Source organism: Hippocampus comes, unplaced genomic scaffold, assembly GCF_001891065.2.
Source record: "Hippocampus comes isolate QL1 unplaced genomic scaffold, H_comes_QL1_v1.1 scaffold17, whole genome shotgun sequence".
In the NCBI taxonomy this organism is placed as follows: domain Eukaryota; kingdom Metazoa; phylum Chordata; class Actinopteri; order Syngnathiformes; family Syngnathidae; genus Hippocampus; species Hippocampus comes.
The window spans coordinates 2,694,043-2,720,046 of NW_017805002.1; the positions used below are offsets into that span (position 1 = coordinate 2,694,043).

At 40.8% G+C, this 26,004-nt stretch overlaps 1 protein-coding gene across 5 annotated transcripts; it reads left to right on the forward strand.

The window, feature by feature from the left end:
• Window positions 1–25,419, forward strand: LOC109508373 (immunoglobulin-like and fibronectin type III domain-containing protein 1). 5 transcript variants are annotated; one of them, XM_019858316.1, is made up of 29 exons: window positions 1–169; window positions 5,170–5,245; window positions 6,090–6,125; window positions 8,903–9,022; window positions 9,099–9,241; window positions 9,332–9,431; window positions 9,517–9,561; window positions 10,956–10,992; window positions 11,095–11,281; window positions 12,346–12,456; window positions 13,419–13,557; window positions 14,415–14,687; window positions 14,981–15,418; window positions 17,052–17,159; window positions 17,421–17,525; window positions 18,323–18,427; window positions 19,520–19,612; window positions 20,563–20,687; window positions 20,763–20,904; window positions 21,017–21,310; window positions 21,471–21,767; window positions 22,361–22,540; window positions 22,620–22,748; window positions 22,837–23,145; window positions 23,287–23,372; window positions 23,474–23,666; window positions 24,208–24,504; window positions 24,567–24,893; window positions 24,986–25,419. In XM_019858316.1, exons 2-29 carry the CDS (start codon window positions 5,197–5,199, stop codon window positions 24,988–24,990), a joined length of 4,473 nt encoding a protein of 1,490 aa, XP_019713875.1. In that variant the 5' UTR covers window positions 1–169; window positions 5,170–5,196; the 3' UTR covers window positions 24,991–25,419. The 5 variants fall into 5 exon arrangements, with proteins under 5 accessions (XP_019713875.1, XP_019713890.1, XP_019713898.1 ...); XM_019858331.1 differs by lacking the exon at window positions 17,421–17,525; XM_019858339.1 differs by lacking the exon at window positions 12,346–12,456 and having other exon boundaries at window positions 2–169.
• The last annotated feature ends 585 nt before the right edge of the window (window positions 25,420–26,004 follow it).

Below are 26,004 nucleotides of genomic sequence, written 5' to 3' on the forward strand. Positions count from 1 at the left end.
CCAATCTCAGTCTACGTCTCCTGGAGTAAAGACAAAAAAAAATCTAAAGAGCTTGTGGCAGCGGACAGGAAAAGAAGCATCAAGCGCAGACCTAAACACCGCCGAGGGGGGATCTATTGAATAATTAGCAGACAGCAGTTAAGCTCAAAGCAACAAGGACTGTAAGCAGGTAGGTGGCCCTCAAGGTGAAGATGAGGAAAATGTATCGCAGTTTGTTATTTCTGGGTTTTGTCCGGTAGGAATACAAATAGGCACTGTAAACAGCTTACATTGTAAAACACTCGGGTGATGAATATAAGCCAGCACTTGATCTTAAAAAAAATCCAATAAAGTTACTGGCAGTATTTACATGGAGTTTTATGTGTTACAACATATTCAGTTCCCACACGGATCATTTAGATGTCCACCCAAGGCAGGGTGTGGGATATAGATTTGACTTGAAATCAATTTAATAATGCGTAGAGCCTTTCTCACTTTGAATGTCACGCTTTCTAAACTGGTAAGTTGCTTCCAGGCAGCGCAGAGCGTGAGAGTCAGGAGCTGCGAGGGTGTTAGGGCCTGATGAACTTTAGACGGTGGTATCAAATTGATACGTGGCCTTTCAGAAGCGAGGGTTAGAGTTGGGATAAACGAGATATTTTTTTCACACTGAAAACAAACAAGCAGCTGACACTATTCACACCACTGACGCTGCAAACATGAAGCACGTTATGTTCCAATACCGGCTCGCAAGTCAAACGTCACTCTGAAGCAAAGCCGGGAGTTCGCAGCCACAAATAACCAACTGTTGTTGTTGGGAGTTTTTTTTCCCTCCGTTTGACGTGGTCCGCATGGATTAGTTTGTCAGCCCGCCGCAATTAACTAAATGTGGAAATCGACTGGGAAGTTCAAATATGCCCATTAGTGCTCATTTATCACCGCGAGGTCTTGTCAACGGGGCCAAGTTCTGCCAAGCCAAGAAATGTAGTGTAGAACATTTGAGCGGACGCAGATGCTGTCAAGCATTTGCGGTCGGAGCTACAGTCGCCAGGTGGCTGGACCACCAACACTTGTCACGTAGTGTGGGCCAAAGACATTCGAGATGATTTAGTTGTAGGTGGGGCAGTGTTTTGACAAATGTCATTAAAAAAAAAAAAGATGCTTCTAAAATCTGATTGGGTCGACTATGATAACATCTTTATTGTTCATGGTTCAAGGCCATTAGTACATATTTAATTAAACAACTAGATTTTTTTTTCATAAAAATGGGGAGAGTTCCAAATGAAAAAAATATCTCAAAACCGAAACCACGATCTTTTTTAAAAAAAAATGTTTATTGAACACGTCTGCTCACAATGGAAAGCGACATGAGGAAGCGTCACTTCCTCGTGTAAGAAAGGCGAGAAGAGTCAAGTGGTGCATTCAAGTGCGCTCAGTTTGTTCAAGAACCGAAATTTGTTAATATAATAAAAACTCGAAATTCTTGGTCGAGAAACGAGACGTTCGAAAACCGAGGTTTGACTGTATATGTATATGTATACTGTATATAGGAGGTTGATGTCACTGTTGTCTTTGGGCGTTTCTTCAAAGCTCTCACAATGTTTCTGCCATCAACTGCTCTTGATATCCTTTGGCAGACCTGTTCGATCTTATCGCTCAGTACACCCGTAGTTTCTTTCTTTTTCAGGAATTGTTTGATCGGCTATGCCCAATGTTTGTGCAATAGCTCTGATGTTTTTTTTTCTTTTCTCTCAGCTTTAGAATGGTTTAATTTTATCCCTTAGTCAGCTCTTTATTCTTCAGGCCCTTATTTGGTAGACTAGTGCCTGTGCGTAAAGATGGGCGTAGCCTCATGTGTTTGGGGCTGTGTTGAGCCTGTCGCCACCAATCGGCTCATGAAGCGGTCTTACTCCTGACGCACCTGATAATTTGGTGAGAGAAAGTAGTCTGCGCTTAGCGTAAACACAAGAGCATCGTTATTTTTGTGCCGGGACAGTGGTCTAGTTCAGCGTGTTGGTGAATTTGGCAGATCCGTTACACCTCACTGGGCGCTCCTGTTGCACCGCCTAGCACATCTTTTATTTTGGTGATAAAAAGTAGAGTACCGGTACATTTTAGACTAAAAGGTGATCTAATTTGCAATATGCAATTTTGGTGTTGATGTGGATGTGTTCAGTTCAGACCTCATGGTTTTGTATTCATAAATATGACACCAGCATGGGATAAGCCCTCTGAAATATTGCAGAAATCAATTCATCGATCGAATTATAATCATTATGATCTTAAAAATATTTTAATTGCACCCCATGACTATTGGTGGGGTTCTGGACACACTCAGATGTACGATCTGATGGTCCTCAATTGCACGTCACACACGCACATGGCTGACTACATCTTCTGAAAGGAAAGTTGTTGCAATTTACCTGCCAATGTCATGCATGGCGTACTTGGGCATGTGTGCTCCGTTCTGCCGTGATTTTGATGCAAATGAGCGACACTGCAATGACTGCCCTGAAAAACACGACATTCCAATGCCCCAATTCATCCATTTTTACTGGCACAAAGTCCAGCAAAATATCAAAAGAAGGAAAAGTCCACACATGCGCATAGTTAAGGCTGGTAGACTTGCATTCGGAATGAAAACAGGACCCATCATGCTTGCTTAGCAGCAAATGTCATTTTTACAGGTGAAAGTCAAAGCCAATAACAAACACTCTCTAATATTCTTCGCAGTCAGTCTAAAAGGCAACATCTGAGCAACTACAAACACCCATAATTCCAGTTCAAACACAGTAATCGGATTAATATTGTGTTTGTGGAATATGGCATGTAAAATTGTAAACAGTCGTACCTGCCATCCAGAACACTGTTAAGTTGCTGTAAAATAAATCTAAAATAGACTGTAGTAAGGAAACTCGCCCTTGTTCATGATGCCTGACATAGCGGAAAGGAAACAGGTGCTGAAAGGAATACATGTTTGTGTGGTTGGTGGCATGGCAAAGAATGCAAAAAGCAAAAGAATCAAGTGTTAATCCTTTACAAATGTCACGACACATGCTAATCAAGTATCAAGTAAGTATCAAGTACAACTTTATTGTCAAATGTGCTGTATGTGCAACATACTGTTGTTTTGAAGTGGCTGACTTTTACGGCACATTTTTGTGACAATGTTGCTGAGAATACAGATTTTGGGAGGCTCGACTGCATTGGTTCTGAAAGTAATAAAATGATAGTCGAGGTACGGCAGGGTATAAATGGCCTCTTTGGATTCAAAGCTAAAGAGGCTGGCAAAAATTTTTGCCTGTAATGCACTTTTCATCTCAAGAAAATATGTTGCTTATGAAAAGATGGGAGCCTCAGCCAAACACTTAAATGTAAAAAGGGGATAGTGCATTTAATGAAAAGAAGCCCACTGCCAAGCAATGCCTTTCTTGCGGCATGTTTTCTATTCATCAATGCGTTTTCCAACAAGAGCCAGCATTGCCGCTCGAGGACACCATTGCCTGCTGTGTTTCCCCCCAAATGCATTGCAGGAAATGTACTTGATGCATTCATAATGTCTAATGATATACTTGCGAACACAACAACCCTGATTAGCTTTCAGAAAAATCACTTCTCTTTGAAGTCACGGGAAATCTCACTGGATTTTGCCATTTTAATTATTGCATCTCAATACCAAGTGGAAGGAGGACAAACGAACACAATGCAATTTCAAGTGTCCACCCGTCCATCCATCCATTCAATACCGACTTCACTCTCCCCAGCCACTTCTTCCAGTTCTTCCCGGGGCAACCCAAGATTACGGGTTTTAAAATCGGAAATCCATAATGTTAAGGCGCAGGCTTTTCATGTCAAGTTTCACATCCACTTAACAGAAAATAATCAGTTGTTTTGCCAAATCTATGCATAGCCGCCACTACTCTTGAGTTTCATTGTCAAGTGGGAAGGTCGAGGTCGCTCAACGTAAAAGAGGTCAAATGCTTTCACGAATGCTAATAAACAGTCACGGCATGAAACGACGCATAGGGTGCTTTGTGACAGACTTACCGTGAACCTAAATGATGCTTCACACCCGTGGATTTCATATGAACATAAATGGCTTCATGTGAATATTTAGATGTTGCATGATGAGTGGCCAAATTTAGGATAAATGTCAAGTGCACTGACATTACGAGGTTTTAATAGTGTCTGTGTTGTAACACTAAGCCTGGGAGCTCTTCAGCTTGTTTATTTAAGGCCTCAACAAGTGCCTGGCCGAATTAACACATTCCTGCCGTGGGGATTCCCAAAGCGAAGCACTAATCTGATGTTGTTATCCTGCTCAATTGACTGCCCCCGACTGGCTGTATAGTGTAACTGCAAGCTTGGAGGAAGTTTGGCGACATGAATCGGTAGACTCGAATTGATTGTTATTCAGTAAAAAAAAAAAAAAAAAAACATTGCAGATGCTGACACGTAACTAAAGGTCCTACACTGTAAAATCTAACCAAGATTCTTCTTCTTCTTCTCCTTTCGGCTTGTCCCTTAATTTCCATCTTTCCCTGTTCTCTGCATCCTCTACTCTGACTCCAACTACCTGCATGTCTTCTCTCACGGCATCCATGAATCTCCTCTTTGGCCTTCCTCTCTGTCTCCTACCTGGTAGCTCCATCTCTAACATTTTCCTACCAATGTATCCCCTGTCCCTCCTCTGTACATGTCCAAACCATCTCAGTCTGGCCTCTCTCACTTTTTCTCCAAACTTTCCTGTCTGAGTTGTCCCTATGATGACCTCATTTCTGATCCTGTCCATCCTTGTCACTCTATCTATCTAATCTAATCTATCTATCACTAATCTAACCAAGATTAATATCTGATATTAAAGCTAAATATGCTTGTTCTTTATCTTCAAAGACATTTCTTCCCACTGTAAATATAGTTTAAAATGAAAAAGATAAGAATTGTAAATGTAGCTTAAGTGCATTCGCTTTAATACAGAGTGGGGGGGGGGTCTTTTTTTTAGGGGGGGGGAGACATGTTTACGGGTTTGAAGAAACCTTGCCAAGTCAAACTTTTCTGTTTTTTTAAGGCGAGTGTTCATAGTGTATGAATACATTTTACCTGTAGTAAAAAAAAAAAAAAAAAGAAAATTCTCAGTATTGAAAGTGACTTAAGACATGCTGACCATGTCCCTTTTCTTTTTGTTGACAGATTCCTTGGAAATCTCTTAGCGGCAAGATGTGGAAAAAGTCAAAGGTAACCGATCAAACTGCCGCCGGGCAGAAGGGTAAGTGCAATATGAAGGAGACTCTCTCCAGGCTGCATCAGCCACGTTGTTTGTGCCATTTTTTCAGCAGTGTTTTCAGGATCTGGTCATCTAAGGGCAAAATATGAAAAATGTACGACAGTCATCAAAGTTTTGTAAAACCGACATCTTTTTTGGATCATAGCACAGTTTTTAACAGCATAATCTTCTTTGATCCCGGAAATGAAGAATACCCCCTAGAAAAGTCATTTTGGTACTTTTGGAACAAGGATCCTACAAGTTGAAAAGCTGTAATCTTTTTTTTTTCTAAGCCGATCCAAAATAATGATGAATCTCCAAGAAATATATGCTGTGAAACTCTTCTCACAATGCAAGACATTTTCCAGAAAAAGACTCTGAAAGGTATCTGGTGCTCTGAATAAGGATGCTGAAAGCAAAAAAACTCCTCACTGCAGTGGAGGGCAATTCCACAAAGGATGAATGAGTGTTGGAGTGTCGGGGAAAAAAATGGAATGAGGCAGAAATTACTGTGACAGAAATTGCTGTGACAGAAATTGCGTATTACCCAAAGTAAGTCGTTTCCTCTCAAGCACTGTCAAAAAATCCTCCCGTGAGAAATTGCACATCGCATTCATCCAAAGCCACACCGCTGACACCATGTTCATTATTTTGTGACTAACCACTGTCCGTCTGATGTCTCTAAAGAGAGTATTTTGTAACTGTGCCTCCCATTCTCGGTGAATATGGAATATTGTGCTGTGTCTGTGTCCGCAATCCTGCCAAAGCCCCACCGTGGCGTGGCGCTTTTTCGGGATTCCTTCTAAACTGTCCTGTTCCTTTTCCTGCGATCCCGTTGCGTGTTAAGTCGACGCTCCCGAGAGAGGTCACCCGAACGACAAAGGTATGCAGTGTCGAAGGGCGAATGAAATTCCACAAACAATTCACTCTGTGTAAGCGCATGACTCCATGGGGGTTGATCGCATGTTTGACGTGGGCTTCAATCAACAGATTTGTTCCTTTGCCTATTTCCGCCAATCTCTGATTGAATACAAGCAAAAGCCCGCATGCTGCTGCGGCTGCCGCCTGCTAGATGACGCTGTGGTTGACAACCATGTTTGCTTTATGGCGATATGACTAGTGTGATGATTTTATTTAACTAACAACTGAGGCCTACTGTGCTACTAAGTAACTTTTTGCCGTGGCATTAAATGCTACTAATAGGGGTTACGGGACATTCAAAACTCATTTTTTTCAATTTTCTTTCAACAATGCACTCACCCCAGTCAACAATGTCTAAAAATCTTTCATCAAATTAAGGCCACAATACAGCTAATAATAAAAGTGCTCTTGAATAGGTCATAAACTAGCATGTTTATCCCCATATTTTAATGTGCATATTCCTGAACACATCTTGGCTGGGATTTGTTAAAAAGAACGCTTTTATTTTAACTTCTGTTAAAATAAAAGGCTACACAATGTACGACAGTGGATTGTTAAACTAGATATTGCTGCAGTCGAAACTTTGCACCAACAGCATTTGTCGACCCTGCTCTTGGCCTTACAAAGTGAATTGCTTATTATGTGATGGGAGGGCACGCTGTTACCGTGTTGTCACCGAGCTGTAATCATATGTTGCGCACTTAGAACATGAATTAACATACTCGTTTTTTTGTGTGTGTTTTTACAAGAAGAGCAACAGAATTTCTCCAAAAAGAAGACATGACGTCAGTAAATAAATGTTACTTGTGAAGATGAGTTCAGGCGTAGATTTGGTCTCTTCTGTCAATCTTTCTTGAAGCAAGCCTGTATAATTTATTGGTGACTTTCTGTAACCTTCTTGCTGCCGAAACGGTAATTACCGGTACTGTTATTCTTAGCATCGGGCGAACTTGATCCCCCAACACTGCTTCATAATTATAGTCACAAACGTTCACCGCCTTGTCCATTGTGCCTGCTCTTTAAATTATAGCCTTCATCAATTTTCTTTGTGCATACACAAAAACCTCAGGATGTCTGGCTTCCATGTGAAATAGCATTATCACTTGCAACTCTTTAACAAGGAGCTGATTGGCAAAATCCACAACAGATTTTTTTTTTTTTTTTATATGTGGGAGGATGTCCAGTTCGATGCCTTTCTGTAACTATTGCAGTCTCTGTAGCAACCTAATAATTACAGTCTAAGTTCAGGGGCGAATTCCGTCTGAGAACATCCTGTATGAAACCTTGTAATGGCAATGTACTGTTTGCATAATTGTTAGTTGTCTTCTAGGTCAGATTATGTCAAAATGTGAACATCATAATGACGAGGACTGCTTAAATACTCATTTGAAACCAGCAATGTATTGGTTGCTTCATGGATTCAACACCTGTCATGAATTTTGTTGTTCAATTTCTTCAAGAAAATAGCAAATATTGCAAATTGAACAGTTGACCAGATCAAGCACAAAAGCCAACAAACGCCATATGGATAAAAAAAAAAAATCGATCCAGGAGCTTCAATTGTGCTTGAAATCGAGGGTAAAATATGTTTACTTTCAGCTATACCAATGCCTCAGGTCAATTCTGTGAAACAGTTCACCGGAGATGATGTCATGAAACGTATCGGTAAGATTGGTGATCAGATTCACAGATTCTATGAGAAAACCTTCGCCAATGTTGGGGTCCACAAGATTTTGAGGACAGTCACAACAAAGATAACAGCTGATGTTGAATCAATGTCTCTGCGTTTCGAAGAAGACATTAACAGTTCATTTCGGTTTATTGGTTAAAGAGACTGTAATTCAACGACATTCATGTAATTATGTTTGAAACACAAAGAATAATACCACTTCAGTGTAATTCAGTGTACCGGTAGTTAAAAATAAAAGTACAAATGTTTGAATGATGAGATTTATATTTAATTTTAACTTTGAATATATAAACTAAAACTTCATCTTCAACCTATAAAATAATATACAACTCATTAAAAAAAAAAAAAAATCAGCTTTTGCGTTTGAACGCTGCATTTAGACCAGTGGTTCTTAACCTGGGTTTCGATCGAACCCCAGGGTTTGGTGCATCAGTCCCAGGGGTTCGACAGAGCCTCTGCCATGGAGGTTAAGATACACTCGACTCAACATGTCAATTAGTTGTGACATGCCCGCTGCAAATGATCACATAACATCACTTGTCCAATCAGTGCTGCGGGAAATTTAGTTTGCTCAGTCGTCAACATGTGATGGTCATGATAGTACATCGTGTGATTTTATATATTTTTTAGAATGTTTTAATACATGCTAAATATGTCGAGAAAAAAAAAAAAAAAAAACGGAAAGTGTTCAGACGAATATGTACTAAAAGCATCACAGGACGTGATGTGACTCAGCGTCATATCTGCATGATTTGACATGCCAAGTTAAGCAACACCTCGTCTCGCAGCGGCACAACTGAAGGAACACCTCTTGAATTCGATGCTTATTTTTCAGTAAGGGTTTGGTGAATGAGCATATGACCTGGTTGGGTTCGGTACCTCTCACAAGGTTAAGAACCACTGGTTTAGACATTTATAAGCCTAGAAAGGGTCAAATTAAGGTTACAGTGAATTTAGGTTCATGCTGAAATTTCATCCCAAATTGCAATATTCTTGACTCTTGATGAATAGTATTTCCCATGGTGAGTATTTTCTTCCCATTTGATTAGGAATTAGGAAGAAGTCCAAAGTGCCAGGTGTCATGATCACGCAGTTTGAGGCGGAACTTCCAGAAGGAATGACAACCCCGGATTTTTCCCGCAAACCCATCGCAATTACTATTCAAGAAGGTTAGCTTACAACTCTTTACGAATAAACAATAGTGTGGTCATCTTTCCTAATGGCACACATCATCATATATCCCAGGTAAAAGTACAGCATTCAAAGCCATTGTTGTGGGGAATCCAAAACCCACCGTCACATGGACCCGAACAAACGGAGAAATCGTTTTTCACCCGGACACCTGCCGGCAAAACTACAGCGAGGCGTCGCACGAGCATACGTTGGAGGTATGGTGCTAATCAAAATAGATGAACAATGCCATCGCAAAAAAATATATATTTTCAATGATCCTAAAAAAAAATGTGCTTTTTCATCAGTTTCCCAAGGTGGCCCCAGAGGATGCTGACACCTACAAGTGTTATGCAACAAATGATTACGGACGAGCAGTTTGCACCGCTGTCCTGAATGTTATTGAGGGTAATCCACACATTACAACAGCGGATTACGACAGCCTGTGCGAATATGATAATAATGAAAAAAAAATGTTCATATTTGTTCACAGTGGGATTCTCTAAAGCCAAGGAACTTCAAAAGACATATGGGGACGGTAAGACCAGAGAACATTGTGACATAAAAAAAAAAAAAAAAAAAAAAGACAAATGTTTTGCATCCCCATTAGGACAAACATTGCAATGATAAGTTCATGGGGCAAATTTTTAAAGAAGACACGTGACTAAGTTTTCGGGTGAGCCTTTCATGGCTCTGGGGCCGTGATGGTTCTCATGACAGAAAATCTTTTGGTGATTCAACACATACATTTTCATCGAAGCGGGACATTTTAGGAAGTCAGTGAAATGCATTAGAATTCTCTGGCCTGTCATGCCAACTTTGTCAGAGACAACTGAACAAAGAGGCATTACTGCTCGCAAATAGTGAGTTCCAGAACACAAAACGAGGCTTTTATACAGCTGATGGCTTCCCCCATTGGACTGGTGTGATGGATTGATTTTCTGTACTTCACTAAGACATTGCTTTGCCTCTTCTTCTAGCAAAGCACGGACCTCTTTTTAAAAAAAACGGATATGAGCTGTCAGGACGTTTCATGTGCAGAACCACAGAGCCCACAAGCCGGGGTTGTGGTTCTCCTCTTCATCCCGAGTCAAGCGGCCCGTGCTTTAGTGACGCAAACACCTCGCTACTTGAAGTCAACGACAAAGAGGGAGCAGTTATTGCTAAAGTGTTTGTCATTTTCTTTCGTCAAATATGTGTGGTCACTTAATGAAACTGTACGGCCCCGTATTGTGTTGTTTGATTCCCAACCTAAGTTGGTCGATTCAGCATGGATTGATTGCTCATATCTGCAGAGTGAGGTGCAGGTATGAGCAGCCGACGCATTCTTAATGCACCTGTTACACAAGTAGGGCTCAAATTTCCGAGACAGTGGCACGTGCGCTCAGCGTAAAAACTGGCACGTCTCCATTTTTGCGCCGAGTTAAGTCTTGTTTACCGTGTTTGGGAATTTAGCAGACTGTGCTTACACCTCACTGGCCCTTTCGGCGGACCGAGGGCATTTACTATTACACACCCTTGGCACACTTGACAACTTGGTGACAGAAAGTTGACCAGACTTCAGACCAGGGGAAAACATCCCTAACAACAGCGCAAAAGGTCATTTCTGCTAGGCCCGTCTACAAAAATGTTTAAAATAAAGAAAACTCCACCTGTGCGCTGGACTGCACTTGCCCTGGGCACGACAATGATTTTCCTTTACGTAAGCAGTTTTTACAAAGAAAGGTCTGGGATGTGGATTATTTCAAGACAATTCTCAACTCTCAACTCAAATGTATTTATAGAGCACTTTCAAACAGCCATTGCTGCATACAAAGTGCTGTACATGGAGCAACTAACATATATACAACAATAAAGCATAAATCAGTAACAAAGATGGTAGAAGGCACAATCATGATTGGGTGATCTTGTTATCTTCCCTGTCCTGCTCAGATATACCAGACTTTCTTCGCAAAAAGCTGAAAAAACGGTCAGTTCCTTTGTCCATGAATGTTCAACGCAACTCTTAATCAGATCAGCATTAAAAAAAACAAACAAAAAAAAAGATTTCATTGGTGATTTCTTGTTGCAGCGCTCCTAAGGTGGGAGAGCAAGGTCAAAACGAGCCGACACCAGAGGAGAAGGTCTGGGAAATCCTCATGAATGCAGATAAGAAAGACTATGAGCGCATCTGTGCGGAATACGGCATCACCAATTTCCGCGGGATGCTAAAAAAACTGAAGCAGATGAAGCAAGAGCAAGACGTCGACACTGCAGAGGTACACGCCGGATCGGAAAAATACTGCTGATCTCATTGATTTTTGTACTGCTGCGCTTTATATGGGCCTTTTGGAATGACTTTTTAGGATGATTCTTCCAACTTTTAGGGGGCCTCATCAACAAAACTCCATCAGGTCTGCAAGTGTGTGTATTGTAATTATCTGTATCTTCAGGATCACCAACAACACCACACCACCAATAATTGCTCAATCGCGCCCCCGCACAGAATGTTGAAGGGAAAAAAAGAAAGTTTGTCCGATTCAGCGATCATCGTGAAACTTGGCGGGCATGTCTCCACATGAACGTCTACGAAATGCCGGCATGAAATTAAACAGGAAGTCTGCCACTTTGGGTTGAAGCAGATATTTGCGGTCAATTTCACTGCTCCAACCAAGGAATTCACCATAATGGGCCAAATCAAAGCTGGTATATTTGACCATGATTCATTTTACCCTTAATTGAGCCAAGTAACACATTTTATATTGGAAACATTTCTCAGGCAAACCATCAAACAAAATCTATAGGCTACTATGTACTGAAATAATGATCTTCTCTCAACGTACTCACATATGTACTTGTGAATGTAGGCGGTTCATGATTTATTCAGAGAAGGAACGGATTGATGCATAGATGAGTGTCCACAGTTAGATACACAGGTAATTACCGGTATGTACCTTCGGCCATCTTATGGAACATTCTTTAATTGTTCTGCCTGTCACTATAAATACCTCACATACAAAAATACTGGACATGATTAAATGTTATGAAAGAAGTAGTGCCTTTCAGGCCATTTAAATTAAATTGGATCCCAGGTACAGACGTTTGGAATCACCAAAGTAGACCGATGGATGATGGCAAATCGCCACGCTTTTTTTATAGCCAATTAATGTGGACAAGAGGTGGTGTCAAACTTTAGATATCGTCCATATTCGCCGTAAAAAGGAGGTACGATGAGGTGGTGTCAAACTTTAGATGATATCGTCCATATTCGCCGTAAAAAGGAGGTACGAGGAGTTCATCTCTGCTTGCAGCTTTAATTACTACTTGTTTTTTCGTACTGTAGTTTGTTTCACACATCGATACTCTGAAACACATCGAGGAAGACGACGACGAAGCATCAATTGACTTGGACTTGGAGCTCAAAGAACTGAATAGTAAAATATTTCTTTATAAGGTGAGACATTGGCATCCACAATGCTGAGGTTGAAATCTGATGTTCTTCACTCATTTACTCCTGGACGTTGTAGAGCATTTTGACTGATCCTACAAGATCAACAAAACATTGGTCTTTGACTATATTAGCATCAAACCTACCAAAGGAATGAAGTGACTCTCTTATTTTACCAGTAAAAATGTTTGTTTTTCAAATAGATTTTTTTTTCATTCCTTAATAATGAATACAACTCAGGTTGGTTCGACCTAAAACAATGGTTTCTGACCAAATGCAGAGAAAAAAAAAGCTTCTTTTGTGAAAAGAAAGAATATGAAGAAGAACTGTGACTTTGACGCTAGTATTTTTAGCTTTTGTGACAGCCAAACGAAGACAAGACTGAGAAAGCGTTTTTGATGTCAAAATGTCTATCTATTGGCAGATATACAACTAAGAAACACGTCAGGAGCGACACTGACTCATCGCATGGTTTGAGTTGAAAATTCACACGTTGAACTGCATCATGCTTTCTCAAGATTGCGACATAACATTTTCAACTAATTACTGTCACACATACTCTGCTGATACCCGATGTATACAGACTATGTTCAAGTGTGAGGTGGTTAAACTTGCCCTCCTTCCAACTTGTTGGCATTTCTTTCTCTCATAATCCATGTGATAAACTGGGATTTCCCCATATTCTTTCCCTTCAACTCAAAAGCTGTACTGATATAAATCCACATTGATGCAACGGCGGCTTCTACTGGGATTTGTTTGTCTTTCCTGTGGTTAACAAACCTGAATATCACAGACAAAGGGGTGCGAGCGACCCTCTTCCGCACCTTACTTGGCGAATGTTTGTCGGAGGCAGTGAACGGTCGGATCCCACTTGAATTGAATATCAACATCCACGGCAGTGAATGAATTGATGGAATTTGACACTGGATTTTTGTGTGTTTGTTTGTGTGTCTGTGTAACAACTGCAGGACGGCGAAATGGTTGCCTTCACAAAAGAAGAATGTGACGAAATAAAACATTCTCTGAAGCAAGTTGGCAAAAAACACGATAGTGTGCTCTACTCCATGGATGTGGAGGGTGGCATTGTATTCACGGCCGACTTTAAAGGTACACCTTCAAGATCGTGACATATTTTAAACCAGGTGGTGAGCCACTATTACGGAACAGTAGTAGAACTGCATCAATGATAGAATTGCAGTCAGAACTCTCTATCCCGTTTTTGTGACCTGCAAAACACTTTCAGCCGGGAATTAACATCTCTTACACATGCACAGACTCCGTCTATTGAGCTCAGCTCACAAGTGACCATGCGTAACAGTCATCTCTGAAGCGCATTATCCCCAGACACCACCCCCCCTCAGGCATCACGATTCCATTAAAAATCTAATTGCTACATTAATTGAATAATAGGATGAAACTGGGGTTGATTGGGTGACAGTAATACTCCGACCGTATTTTCCGCACGAAAAGGTGCACCTAAAAGCCTTCCATTTTCTTAAAAGCTCACAGCGCGCCTTAAAATCCGACCCGCATTGTGTATAGTCATTACGGTAATATTTCGACCCCAAAATGACTCCTTGCTCAAGACATGCTGACAACGTAGAGTTCAAATTTAAGGCAATCGGTCACGCAGTTTAACACGGAAATAGAGCAGCGGCAAGAGAGTGCAACGTTAACGAGCCAATGTTATAACTTGCTGTTGGTGAAGTGAACTATGTCGCTGCTTTTTTAAATACGTTTTACTGATCGTTCTGTTGGTGTTTCCTTGAGTGAAAATTCCATCTAGTGGATGCATTATAGATTGCGTCTTATAATGCTGTGCGCCCAATGTATGTCAAAAATTACAAAATAGGCCATTCATTGAAGGTGCGCCTCATAATCCAGTGCACCTTTTAGTGTGGAAAATAGAGTACTAATAATAATAATAATCGCTTGTCTTTCCTATGTTGTTCATAATTCTCCAGTACCTGATGTCGACTTTGCTATTAAACTCCAAGAGGTCAAGGCAGATGAACGACAGGATGCACTCTTTGTATGCGTCCTAACTGCACCTCTGAATGAGATCAAGTGGTTCGGCAAGAATGCACTACTGTCAAATGGCGAAAAGTTCGAAATCAGCGTCTCGGAAGATAAGCTCATCCACAAGCTGATCATACGTGATTGTTTGCCACTGGATGCTGGCATCTACGCCGCTGTGGCGGGCATCAAGTCATGCAACGCCTGGCTGGTGGTTGAAGGTGAGAAATATGTATCGTGTGGAATTTTTTGTCCCCATTTTCAATTGGCAATCAAAATAAATGTAACTGACTGATTTATATGGTCCTTGTTTACTAAGCTAACCGAAAAACATGAATAAAGGACTGACTTTTCATGACAAATCTGAAAATATGAGTTTGGTTTTAGTGTTTAAATGATCGTGCTTACGTGACCCGGAAGTTTGGTAAAATCGGATTCTCTTGACAAAAAAAAAAAATTATAAAATTATAAATATATATATATAGTACAATGTATTAATGTTTTAATCCCCCAGCGGATAAAGAGGCTAGCAGCAAAGGGAAGAAAGCCGCTCGTAAAAACACCACTGCTGGATTGGGTGATGACGAAGACTTGCTGAGGATCGCCAAGGAGCAGCAGGAAAGGTACCAGAAAGAAATGGAGGAGAGGCTGGAAATTGCTAAGAAGGCTCAATCGGAGCGGGACGCTGCAGAGGAAGCCGCCCGGCTGGAGGCGCAGGCAGCTAAAAAGAGGTCCGCCGAAACCAAGGCTGCTGCGAAAGCGGCTGCCAAGGCTAAGAAGGCCGAAGAAGGCGTGGACGAGTCTGCGAGCTTCCAAGTTGGAGCTCACGTGGATGTTGAAGAGCTGAGTGAAGACAATGAAGAAGCTGGGCAAAATTCCTTATTTATGGAAACAGTTGAGGTAGACAAAGTAACAAGCGGTGATAGTCCCCCTCTACAAGATAAAGTTAAAGGTAAGTACGATGATGAGATTTTGTTGGTCATTAATTTTACAGACGCATTACTAGGGTAAAAAAATGTATTTCATTTATAATATGAATATTCGAGTCACTTCATGTCCTTGGCTAACAAAATTAGTATGCCTCAGGAAAAGTAAGACAAAGTAACAGGAGGGAGGAAAAAACAATTGAAATTAATAGACACCCCCGTCCAAAACGTTTTTAATTGCCACGATTAATTATTTAAAATGTACCACACAAAACATATCATTTCAAAACTCATCATACAACCCTTAAAAAGTCAATGGCTACAGATTGAATTTTTAAAAAATGCTCTGGAGGTGCACACCAAACACTAATATTTCACTTTAGTGAAATGTTAACCATAAATATTCAGGAATTTACTGTAGTAATTTATCAAAATTGTCTCAATATATTGAAACAAAGAAAGATTCTAAAACATCTTCGCAACGGTTCATTCTGTGGGGACGTGATGCATTTTTCTTCTGGCATTCCTCTTCCAATTTTTGGTGCCATGTCCAAACCTGCTTTTCAATTCAAATGCCTTTAACTAAATTTCCTCTAAAATGGAGTGCGCACGCTCTTGTTTGACTATGCTCCTGTGCATTCCAGCACAGAAAAATATTTTTCATTGCTCGTGAATGTCATTCTTCACCCCCCTCAAAATATAGGAAAAAAAAAAAATCACAATAATAATAAGATTAAATAAAACATTAAACTTTCCCGTTTTTACGCATCTGATAAAATAAATAAATAATAAAGCTCATCTGAGAACGAACTTGTAGTTTTATCATTATTTTTATGAAATGAGGTACATTTTTTGAAGAGCCTGTATAGTTGTATTTCATGTTGTGGTTCTAGTTGTTTTCTTTCTCTTGCTTAATGATGATACTGATCTTGTAATACTGTCTGCTTTTTCATGGATTTTCAGCATTACTTTAACAGACAATCCATGTCCGAAAAAAAAGATAGATTTAACAAAGAAGAAAATATCAATCAACTGTCTCTAAAACTTGATTGATTTTTCACTCCCCAAAATATGATAAAATAAAAACTGCAACTGCTGTTGACTGTTGCTCAGTTACAAGGAGCAAGGTAAGTATCCTTTGTGAATGTGAGTCAGAGTGCATTTTAATAACAGATATGAGGCCGAATATTAACCACCAAATCATGCTCTGCATCCAGCTGGCATTGATTATCACCAGTAGGAAATGATCATGTCAAGAGAACCGAACGGCCAAAAAGTTTGGGGGGGGGGGGGGAGAGAAAAACATCTCACAGTGATGGCGACCCAAATTGCAGACGATACTGTAAAGACAGACACTGTTGTCGGTAAGAAACGTCTGAGGTGGCACACTGGAGATAATTTTCATGGCCAGTAAATTATTTGAGAATGAAAAGGATCTGGGTGATTAAAGATTAAAAGCCAATCTACCTGATTCTAGAAGGAATGGATTTTTTCCAAAAATACTTACATTAAAATAACTTTTTAAAAATATAGTCCTGTTGCTGACTGGGCTCAACAGTTGAAGGTATGCCGGAAGTCTCCTTTTGAACAGAATGCATATTAATAACAGATACAGGAGCCTCGTTTCTTCATAAAGCTGTCATTTATTATCACCAATAGGAAATGATCATGGTGAGGAAACAGCAGTAAAGCAAAAAGGTGAAAGGTGCGGGACAAACGAAAAGCGTCCAAAAGTGAAAACTGTGGACGCCGAAGACGCTGCTGTTGGTAAGAAATATCCATAGATAATTTCATATCCGCTAAATTATTTGACAATAAACATACTGATTTAAATTTGAAATTGACAGTTTAGACGTAGGCATTAAGCTGCGTTGATTTCCCATTTTTAAAATATTATCACTAAGGCCTTGTACCATTACAAGGCTAAAATGACCGTTATATTTGTTGATTTCGTTGTTGTACTGTAAATTGAACTCTATTTTGAGATGGTTGGTCGGAATGCTTATTAATCACAGATATCGCCAATAGGCAATGATCTTGGAGAGAAAACTGCAAAACAAAAAAGTGAAAAGTCTGGGAAAAAAGAAATACCTCCCAAAGTGAAATTTCCGGATGAGGAAGCTCCTGCGGTTGGTAAGAAACTCCCGAAGATAATTTCCTGGTCAATAAATCATTTGACAGTGAATATTTTGACTAAAAGCAGGGTATAGACCAAAAAAAGAGTTCTGGAATTTGTGAAAGACCGCATAAAAATCCAACCATGTTTGAGCTATCCAGCAATCAACTCGGAGTGACCTGTGACAGGCAGCGTTGTATTGTTCGTATCCAGACTCGAGAGAAGTAAAACGACTTGGCTAGATGTTACCTTATCTTGTACCTCTAATTAGCTGACAATTTCTTCATCCTCCAATCCAGAAGTCCACCTACTGTGTCTTGCCATAATTTTTCACTATTCTTCAGACGGCTCGCTTGCTTGTCATCGTTTTGTTCATGTGACAATCGCATTGACCCGGATTTCCTTGGAGCTTAAAGTAATTTCCGGTTGTCAGCAAGGGTTGTTTCATGAGAAGATCGCAGAAAGAAATCTCCCGGGATCAGCTTTAGAGCATTTAGTCGGGGTAGGGGGGTTAAATGGGGGAACCTTTAGTTGCGGTACTTGACATTTCAAAGAATAGAGTGCATTGTGTTGAATCTACTGCAAATTACTTTTGCATGAACAATTTGAAATAAAGGTCTCAAATGATTCCATTATCTGAATACAAGAACATTCCACTCGTTAAGTCAATCTACCACTTCAAGAGCTGACACATCTTTCAATAGAACCGATGAAGCTATTATCCCGAGAATAGTTTGCAATTGTCGGTCCGAGTGCTTCTCAAGCAACACATCAATAGTCTGGATATAAAGCTGCCATTTATCATCACCAATAGGAAATCATCATGGTGAGGAAACTGCTGAGCAAAGCAGTGAAAAGTCTGGGACAAAAGAAAACTGTCCCAAAGAGAAAATTGGGGACGTCAAAGACACTCATGTTGGTAAGAAACATCTGAGGTTGCACACTGGAGATGATTTCACGGTCGATCGTGTTTTTGGGGAGAATGAAAACACTGATGTTGAAGTAGCACTGAGCATTTAAGGGTAAAGCCCGTGTCATCCACAAAGGATTTTGCCATGGTCAATTTAAAGTATGATCACAAAAGCCTCATATCATTATTTTGAAAATGGTGACCGATTCGACATGACATGTCACTTTTTTGCAATGTTTTGCATGTGTGTGTTTGCATCTTTTGGTTATACTTTCATGAAGAGTGCCATGAGTGGAGTTGTGTTTTCCAAGTCCCAATGGCACTTTGAATTTAAGCATGGCGCTGAATTGTGTATGTGTGGGCTTGTGTATGGAATGACCACATTTCCTCAATTAGAAGCCATTTGTCTAATAGCCAGGCAGTCCTCCCCAAATAAACGCCTCCCTCAACCACCCCAACAAGGTGAAAAACAGTACAAACCGATTCTCACACACACACACACACACACACACACACACACACACACACACACACACACACACACACACACACACACACACACACACACACACACACACACACACACACTAAAAAAAAAAAAAAAAAGTGACAACTGAGCTCTGTTGCAAACCAACACAGCAGCATGTCAACGCTCGTTCAAGTGAATTAAAGTGTGACGTTCCGAGTACATGTCGTCCTTAACGTTTACGTTCCAGGCAGCTAAGCCGGTTCTGCTTCAATTAAACTTCAATTGATATGAACATTAATCAGTGTAACGTGGTTTAATGATTCCAAAAAGATCCCTTCCTAATATGCACTTCATAAATTGATCTCAGCACTATTTGCGGAAATGTGTGAGGTAGAAATATTTTTTTTTTTGTGTGTTAATTTTTTTTGCTGATACCTTCAAATATTCGCAGCTCTAACACTCTGGTGATGCATTGCCAATGCGCTTCTCCTGAATGCCAACGTTACAAGTGTTATGTGTTGATACATACTCATCACTCAATTGGACACACTGGATCGATGGTACACACCACGATGGCGCCTAAAAGCAAAACAAAAATCATCACTGTGATTTATTGGCATTGGACCATGCAGAAAGTGATAAAGGTGAAGAGGAGGAGGAACAGCCGCCAGCTGGCAAGCGTGTCAGAATAAGGCAAGGCCCGCTGATCGAGGAGACAATCATTGGTAAGATGGTGCGCGCTTGCATTACCTTCCGCATGTGGAAGTACTTTTTATATTTTAATGATGAAGTCATTTAATAAGAAAATGACTTTAAATATGTTTTGCGACTTTCCATCTAATGTGTGCCCAAACTCAAATCGAATAAATGACCTTTTTCCAGTCATTGTTTCTCGACAGGAGTGCGTTTCACCTTTGAGTGCCTTGGGGATATGCTAATCAAATTGGATGCACTTGCGAGGGCCCTCCATACAATTACGGCCTGAATAGGCAAATGAACGGAAACATATTGGGGTCTCGTGTGCGCCACGCAATGCATCTGCGTCTTAATTAGACCTGACGACGGGAGGTAACGTACAGTTTCATGTGTATGTGTTTCCACCTCCATCTCATATCTGCTGTGTTTGCAGACAGCCGTGGGTGCATTTGTGCTTTGTGTGCATTCATGTTAACCATCCTGCTTGCTTTCCGCATCTTAACTGAGGATGAGTGCGTTGAGGCCAATCACTTAAATGAACACAATGGGCACCACCGTGTGTGCAGCCTTTGGACGGAAGCTGTAACGCCTGTGCAAGAACAGGCCCTTTGATCATTTCAAGACTGACGACAACTCAGCCGCTCAGTGTTTTTACACAGAGAAGACACAATCATACATTTTTATCTTCCACCGGCTTAAAGAAGAGAAGCAAGTTGAAGACGGCCACTCTAAAAGTAAACAATGGCAGACACCAGCCTCTTCTACCAGAGCCTCTTCAAATACATAAAAACCTAAATTCTAGCATATGTAGAACAAAATAAAAAGGAAAATACTTCACAATTCATGCGGTAAGTGTGCTCAAATGTGCATTAATCCCCTTCATGGATGAATTTGTCCATTTCTTGAGAAATAAACACAACATGCTGAGGCTTGCCGCAATTATTGTGTTTCACTAACTTGCCAGTTGTATAATCCTCAGACCCGGGCGTTCACTTCCTCGTCGGTCTTTCCGACTGCAAAGCCATCATTGGGGAAGAGGCGGAACTTGTGTGTAAACTCAGCAGCGAGGACTGTGAAGGTATCTGGTACAAAGATGGAGAAGAGGTAAACTCGTCTTGGAAACTAGTGATTTAATTTATTTTTTTAATCAGCTTCAGATGAGATTGTTTTTGCTTCCAGATCAAGTCGAATGAGGGTATGACCATCATAAAAGAAGGAAGCTACCATAAGCTAAAACTCCACAAAGTCCCAGAGGAATTTTCCGGAAAATATAAGTTTGAAGCAGATGGACGAAAGACAGAGGCCTTGGTGGTTGTTGAAGGTCAATTCAGAAGCAATGTTCAGACATTGTATGAAATGTCGTTTTGAAAAAATAGATTGATACAGCGCCTAAAATATCTGTTGACAATTTGTATTTATTTCTTTATTTTTAGATCCACCAAGATTTGACCCGGAGGAACTAAAAACCTTTATCACTCCTATCACGGTGAAGAAGGGACACAAAGCAACCTTCAAGCTATCCTATATGGGACGAGAGCCAATAAAAGTTCAGTGGTTCCTTGAGGGGGAAGAGCTTTCGGATGAGGCCAATATCAAGCTGGAGACATCGGACGGCTACACGCGTCTGCTTCTGATCAAGCTGCAGCGCAAGGACAGTGGTGAAGTCAAGCTGAAGCTTAAAAATGAGTTTGGTACTGCCGAGGCCTTAACTGAACTGATTGTTCTAGGTATGTATTGAGGTAAAATACATACAGCGGAACTTCCAAAGTCAAACATAATCCAAACTGTACAGCTTTTGGGGCATTGGACTTTGGAGGTTCCAATGCATTTTCAAACAGCGCTGAATATTTCGCGCTTCTAATTAATTCCTCTCACATTGCTTGACAGATAAGCCCACTCCCCCGATGGGGCCAGTAGAGATTGTCGAAGCTTCCTCCTCTGCAATCGAGATTAAGTGGCGACCACCGAAAGATTGCGGCGGCTGCAAGATAGGCAACTATATCCTTGAGAGGCAACAGGTTGGCCGCAACACCTGGAAGAAGGTTGGGCCCATTGGTCCACTGGCCAAATACCGGGACTTAGACGTAGACCATGGTCGCCGGTATTGCTACCGCATCAGAGTGGAGACTGAAATGGGCACCAGCGAGCTGATGGAAACGGAGGACATTCAAGCTGGGACGAAAGGTAAAACCAATGCCATCGCAGGCGTATTGAATCAATAATCACAAATGTAGTCTACGCGCGGCAATTTTACACATGGTCACTGATTACCGTATTTTACGTACTATAAGGCACAATTAAAAACATTCAATTTTCTCAAAAGCCGACAATGTGCCTTATATATGGATCAATATTCTGATTTCTTGGACATAGTATTTTAAATGTTCTGTAAAGCGCTTTGTTACAGCTGCAGCGGTTGTGAAAGCTCTATACAAATAAAGCTGTACTGTATTGTATTGTATTCTCTTTAGCATAGCTCCATCTAGTGGATGCATAACGCAACCGCAGCCACTATGGTGGCTTCTACTCTCTGCGCCTTATAACGTGGTGCGCCCTGTGTATGAAAACAGTTTTAAAATAGGCCATTCATAAGGTGTGCCTTATACTCCGAAGCACCTTAAAGTGTGAAAAATCCGGTGTTTTGGATATGAGAGACCACACACAACAAAAACAGAGAAAATCCTTCATTTTGTCTCGTCTTCCAGTTTGTATGTAGCCTTTTGGCTGAAAACAAAAACCTACAAGATTTCATGTATAACGATTGGTTGTGTACACAGCATACCCTGGACCTCCATCAACACCAAGGGTCGTCAGTGCCTTCAAGGACTGCATCAACCTCTCCTGGTCTGCTCCTGCCAACACAGGCGGCACCAATATTCTTGGATACAATCTTGAAAAGCGCAAAAAGGGAAGCAATCTCTGGGGTCAAGTTAACCCGCCAGAAGAGATGATCCGAGGTTAGTTTATATGTCCTTAAGTAATATCTATTATTGATGATTAGTATTATTTTTTAATTGTTGTTTTAAACTGCCACAGCAAAAGGCTTTGCTGTTAAAGATGTGGTAGAAGGAATGGAATACGAATTTCGTGTGGCAGCTATAAATAACTCTGGAGCTGGTGAATTCAGCACACCTTCGGAATTTGTCTTTGCCAGAGATCCCAAAAGTAGGTGGTAACTTGGAAATTTAGAGTCAGTTATGTTGCTAAGCCAATCCTGAAGAAGTCGTATTGATTTATGAACCGTGCTTTGCAGAGCCTCCCGGAAAAGCCATCGATTTCAAGGTGACCGACTCCAGCTACACAAGTCTATGTCTGTCTTGGATAAAACCCAAGGAAATTAAGGGGGTTGAGGATGAAGCCAAAGGATACTTTGTGGAGATCCGTCCCGCAGAGAACACAGAATGGAATCGTTGCAATTCCAACTTAGTCACCACAAATTTCTTCACCGTGAAAAACATGAAGTCAATGGCCATGTACTGGGTGAGAGTGATCGCTGTCAACGATGGAGGAGAGGGAGAACCACAAGAACTGAATAACTACATCCTTGCTATGCCGCCTCCTGGTGAATAACTATCATTTCCCTTTTGCTGGAGTGGTTGAAAGCTAAGTGCCTGCTTCGATAAATACAGAGAATGGCTTGTATTGTGCAAATCTTCCCATTGTAAAAAAACTGTAAAAAAAATCTGGGCTTTTCTGCTCCTAGTGAGACCTCGCTTCACCGACACCAAAATTAAGAGTTTCATGGTGGTGCAAGCCGGAAATTCAGCACGGCTCACAATGAACTTTGAGGTAAATGTCTTAAGAAATGAGGGCCATCCAGACGGAGAAAAGCAGGAATGACTCATGCTCGAAGAAATCTATTGGTCATTATCGTTTTATATCACCTGCAGGCCTCCCCTTGGCCCGAGGTCACATGGCTGAAAGATGACGTGCCGGTCAGTAAAAAGGTGACCATTAGCAATGCGGAAGGCACGTCGCAGCTCTTGATTCCCTCTTCCGAGCGCTCGGACTCCGGTGTCTACACCATTGTTGTCAAAAACATTGTCGGTCAAGAAACCTTCAGTATTGAAATAAGAGTCACAGGTGAGCGTCACAAAAGATGTCCTTGAATCACGACGGCGTTCTGTTCCTACGAAGCCAACGGCATTTGAATGTGATTGTGGTTTGACCGTAATTATTATTTTACTTCTGTGGTGAAATATACTGTTGGTTAGCGATGGACATAGGCTACACAGGACAGTCCAAATTCGAGATAGATCACCACTGTAAACTGAAGGCAGCCTTTGCAGTTAAACACAAAATCATGCACATTGTGCAAGTTTTTTGCATTCTATCAACTTAATTAACAAACAATTAGAGGTGAGGCAGACAGACAAGCAAGGGGGCATGAGGGAAAATAATATTTTTTATATTTGAAGACATTGATCATATTCATGATTTCTGTCAATCATCAAAAATGATTTAGGAAACAGATACTGTACATATAAATCTACAACACTTTATTCTATAAATCTCTGTAAGTATTAACACTTTGAAATGGTCACTTCACTGGTGAGGATTCACTGAGGCTTCCCTGGAATCAGATACTTAGAGTAAAAACATTGTGTTTTCTTTGAAATTCTAGATGAGCCAAAGCCACCGGGCCCAGTGGAAATGGAAGAAAATGTGCCGGGCACGGTGACCATTTCGTGGGCGCCTTCTCCAGACGAGAAACGTGATGACAGGCTGCATTACATGGTGATGAAGAGAGACTCCAGCAAGCGAACTTGGAACACGGTGGCAGATCACATCTTCAATAATAAGTTCACAGCCTGCAACATAATGCCGGGCAGAGAGTACAGGTTCCGTGTCTATGCAAAGAATGACATGGGCTCCTCCAAACCCACCGAATCACCAAAATGGCTGGTACCAATCAAGAAAGGTACGTACGCTAGCGGGTTTTTGTGCAAAAAGAACATCATTCACACGTACGCTTTTCTTTAGAGAAGTTCACAGTCAACATGCCGCGATCCAAAAGCTGCGATCTCCAGTGCCCACCAAAGTTTCTCGTCCCGCTGAAAATGCACACCGCTCCCCAAGGATACGAATGCTACATGAGCTGCGCTTTAAAAGGGGACCCGACGCCTCACGTCACGTGGCTCCGCGACAACATTAGCCTGAATACCAACACCAATTACTACATCTCCAACACCTGCGGAGTCTGCTCTCTGCTCATACTGCGGGTCGGATCCAAGGACACCGGAGAGTACAAGGTGGTCGCAGAAAACCCCATGGGGAGAGCAGAGTGCTCTACCAAGTTGACAGTTCGGGGTAAGTCTTTACCAGAGGATATTTCAACAGGATTTGGCTGCATTGAGGAAAATAATTGAAACAAATCTCTCTGCTTTTTAATTTTGTTCCAGAGTAAAACATACAGAAAAAAACCCCAGAAGATGAAGGACCTGTGACCGAAAAAAAGAAAAAAAATATGAAGCTATCACTCGCATGACATGTATGCTGATCTTCAGTATTGAAACAAATCCTTTCTTCTTGGACACACCCTTGTGAACTAGTTATATTGAAGACTGTGTAATGACTATTTAATTAAACACCAGAAAAAAAAAACATTTTGATGGTTCCACCAAGTAAAATTGCTTTACAAATATTCTAAAAAAAGGTTTCAGATGACACAGTGCATGCCTAACCACAAACAATACACGGGAAATATATTCATGTTAAATGCATTTTAATCAATGATGACTGTCCACACACTGACTTGGTTAACTCCCAAAGCACTCATCAAGAAGCATGAATCATTGTTTTTGAATTAATGTAAATAAAACTTTTTGACTTGCAATCAAGAAGTGATTTTTTTAAATACACCAGAAACATTAGTAGCATTACAGGAGCATTACCATATTACAGTGGCGGACCCTGAGGGCCAGCAAGGTCTTCTCTGCTGGCCTAAACATTCTCAGAAAAGTAAATTTACTTTTATGTATTTTATGTTATTTTATAATTTATCTTATTTTATTTTCATAAATATGTAAACAAAATTATTCTCTGTATTCTTTATGTCATATTATTTCCACTTAGTTGAGTGGCTTTCAATGTTATTTTAAATAACATTGAAAGCCACTCGATAAATAACTTATTTATTATGGTAGAGTTTTTAACCAATCATATTTCAGCTAGCTTGCATTGCCAGGTAAATTAAACTTGCTCGGAGCCTTCAGATTAAACAGAGCAGGCCCCTGTGCGCTGTAAGTGAACGGGCACAGTCAGGTTTCAATAGCCAATCAGATCACGAGTCTGAGACTCGTGATCTGTTACCTGTATCCTGACTTGTTCTCGTCTGCGTACTAGGGCTAGCGAGAAGGCCTTACGTCGAGACTGGCCGTGCGCGTTCGGTGATTGGATTAGCGCCTTTTCTGTTTCCTGA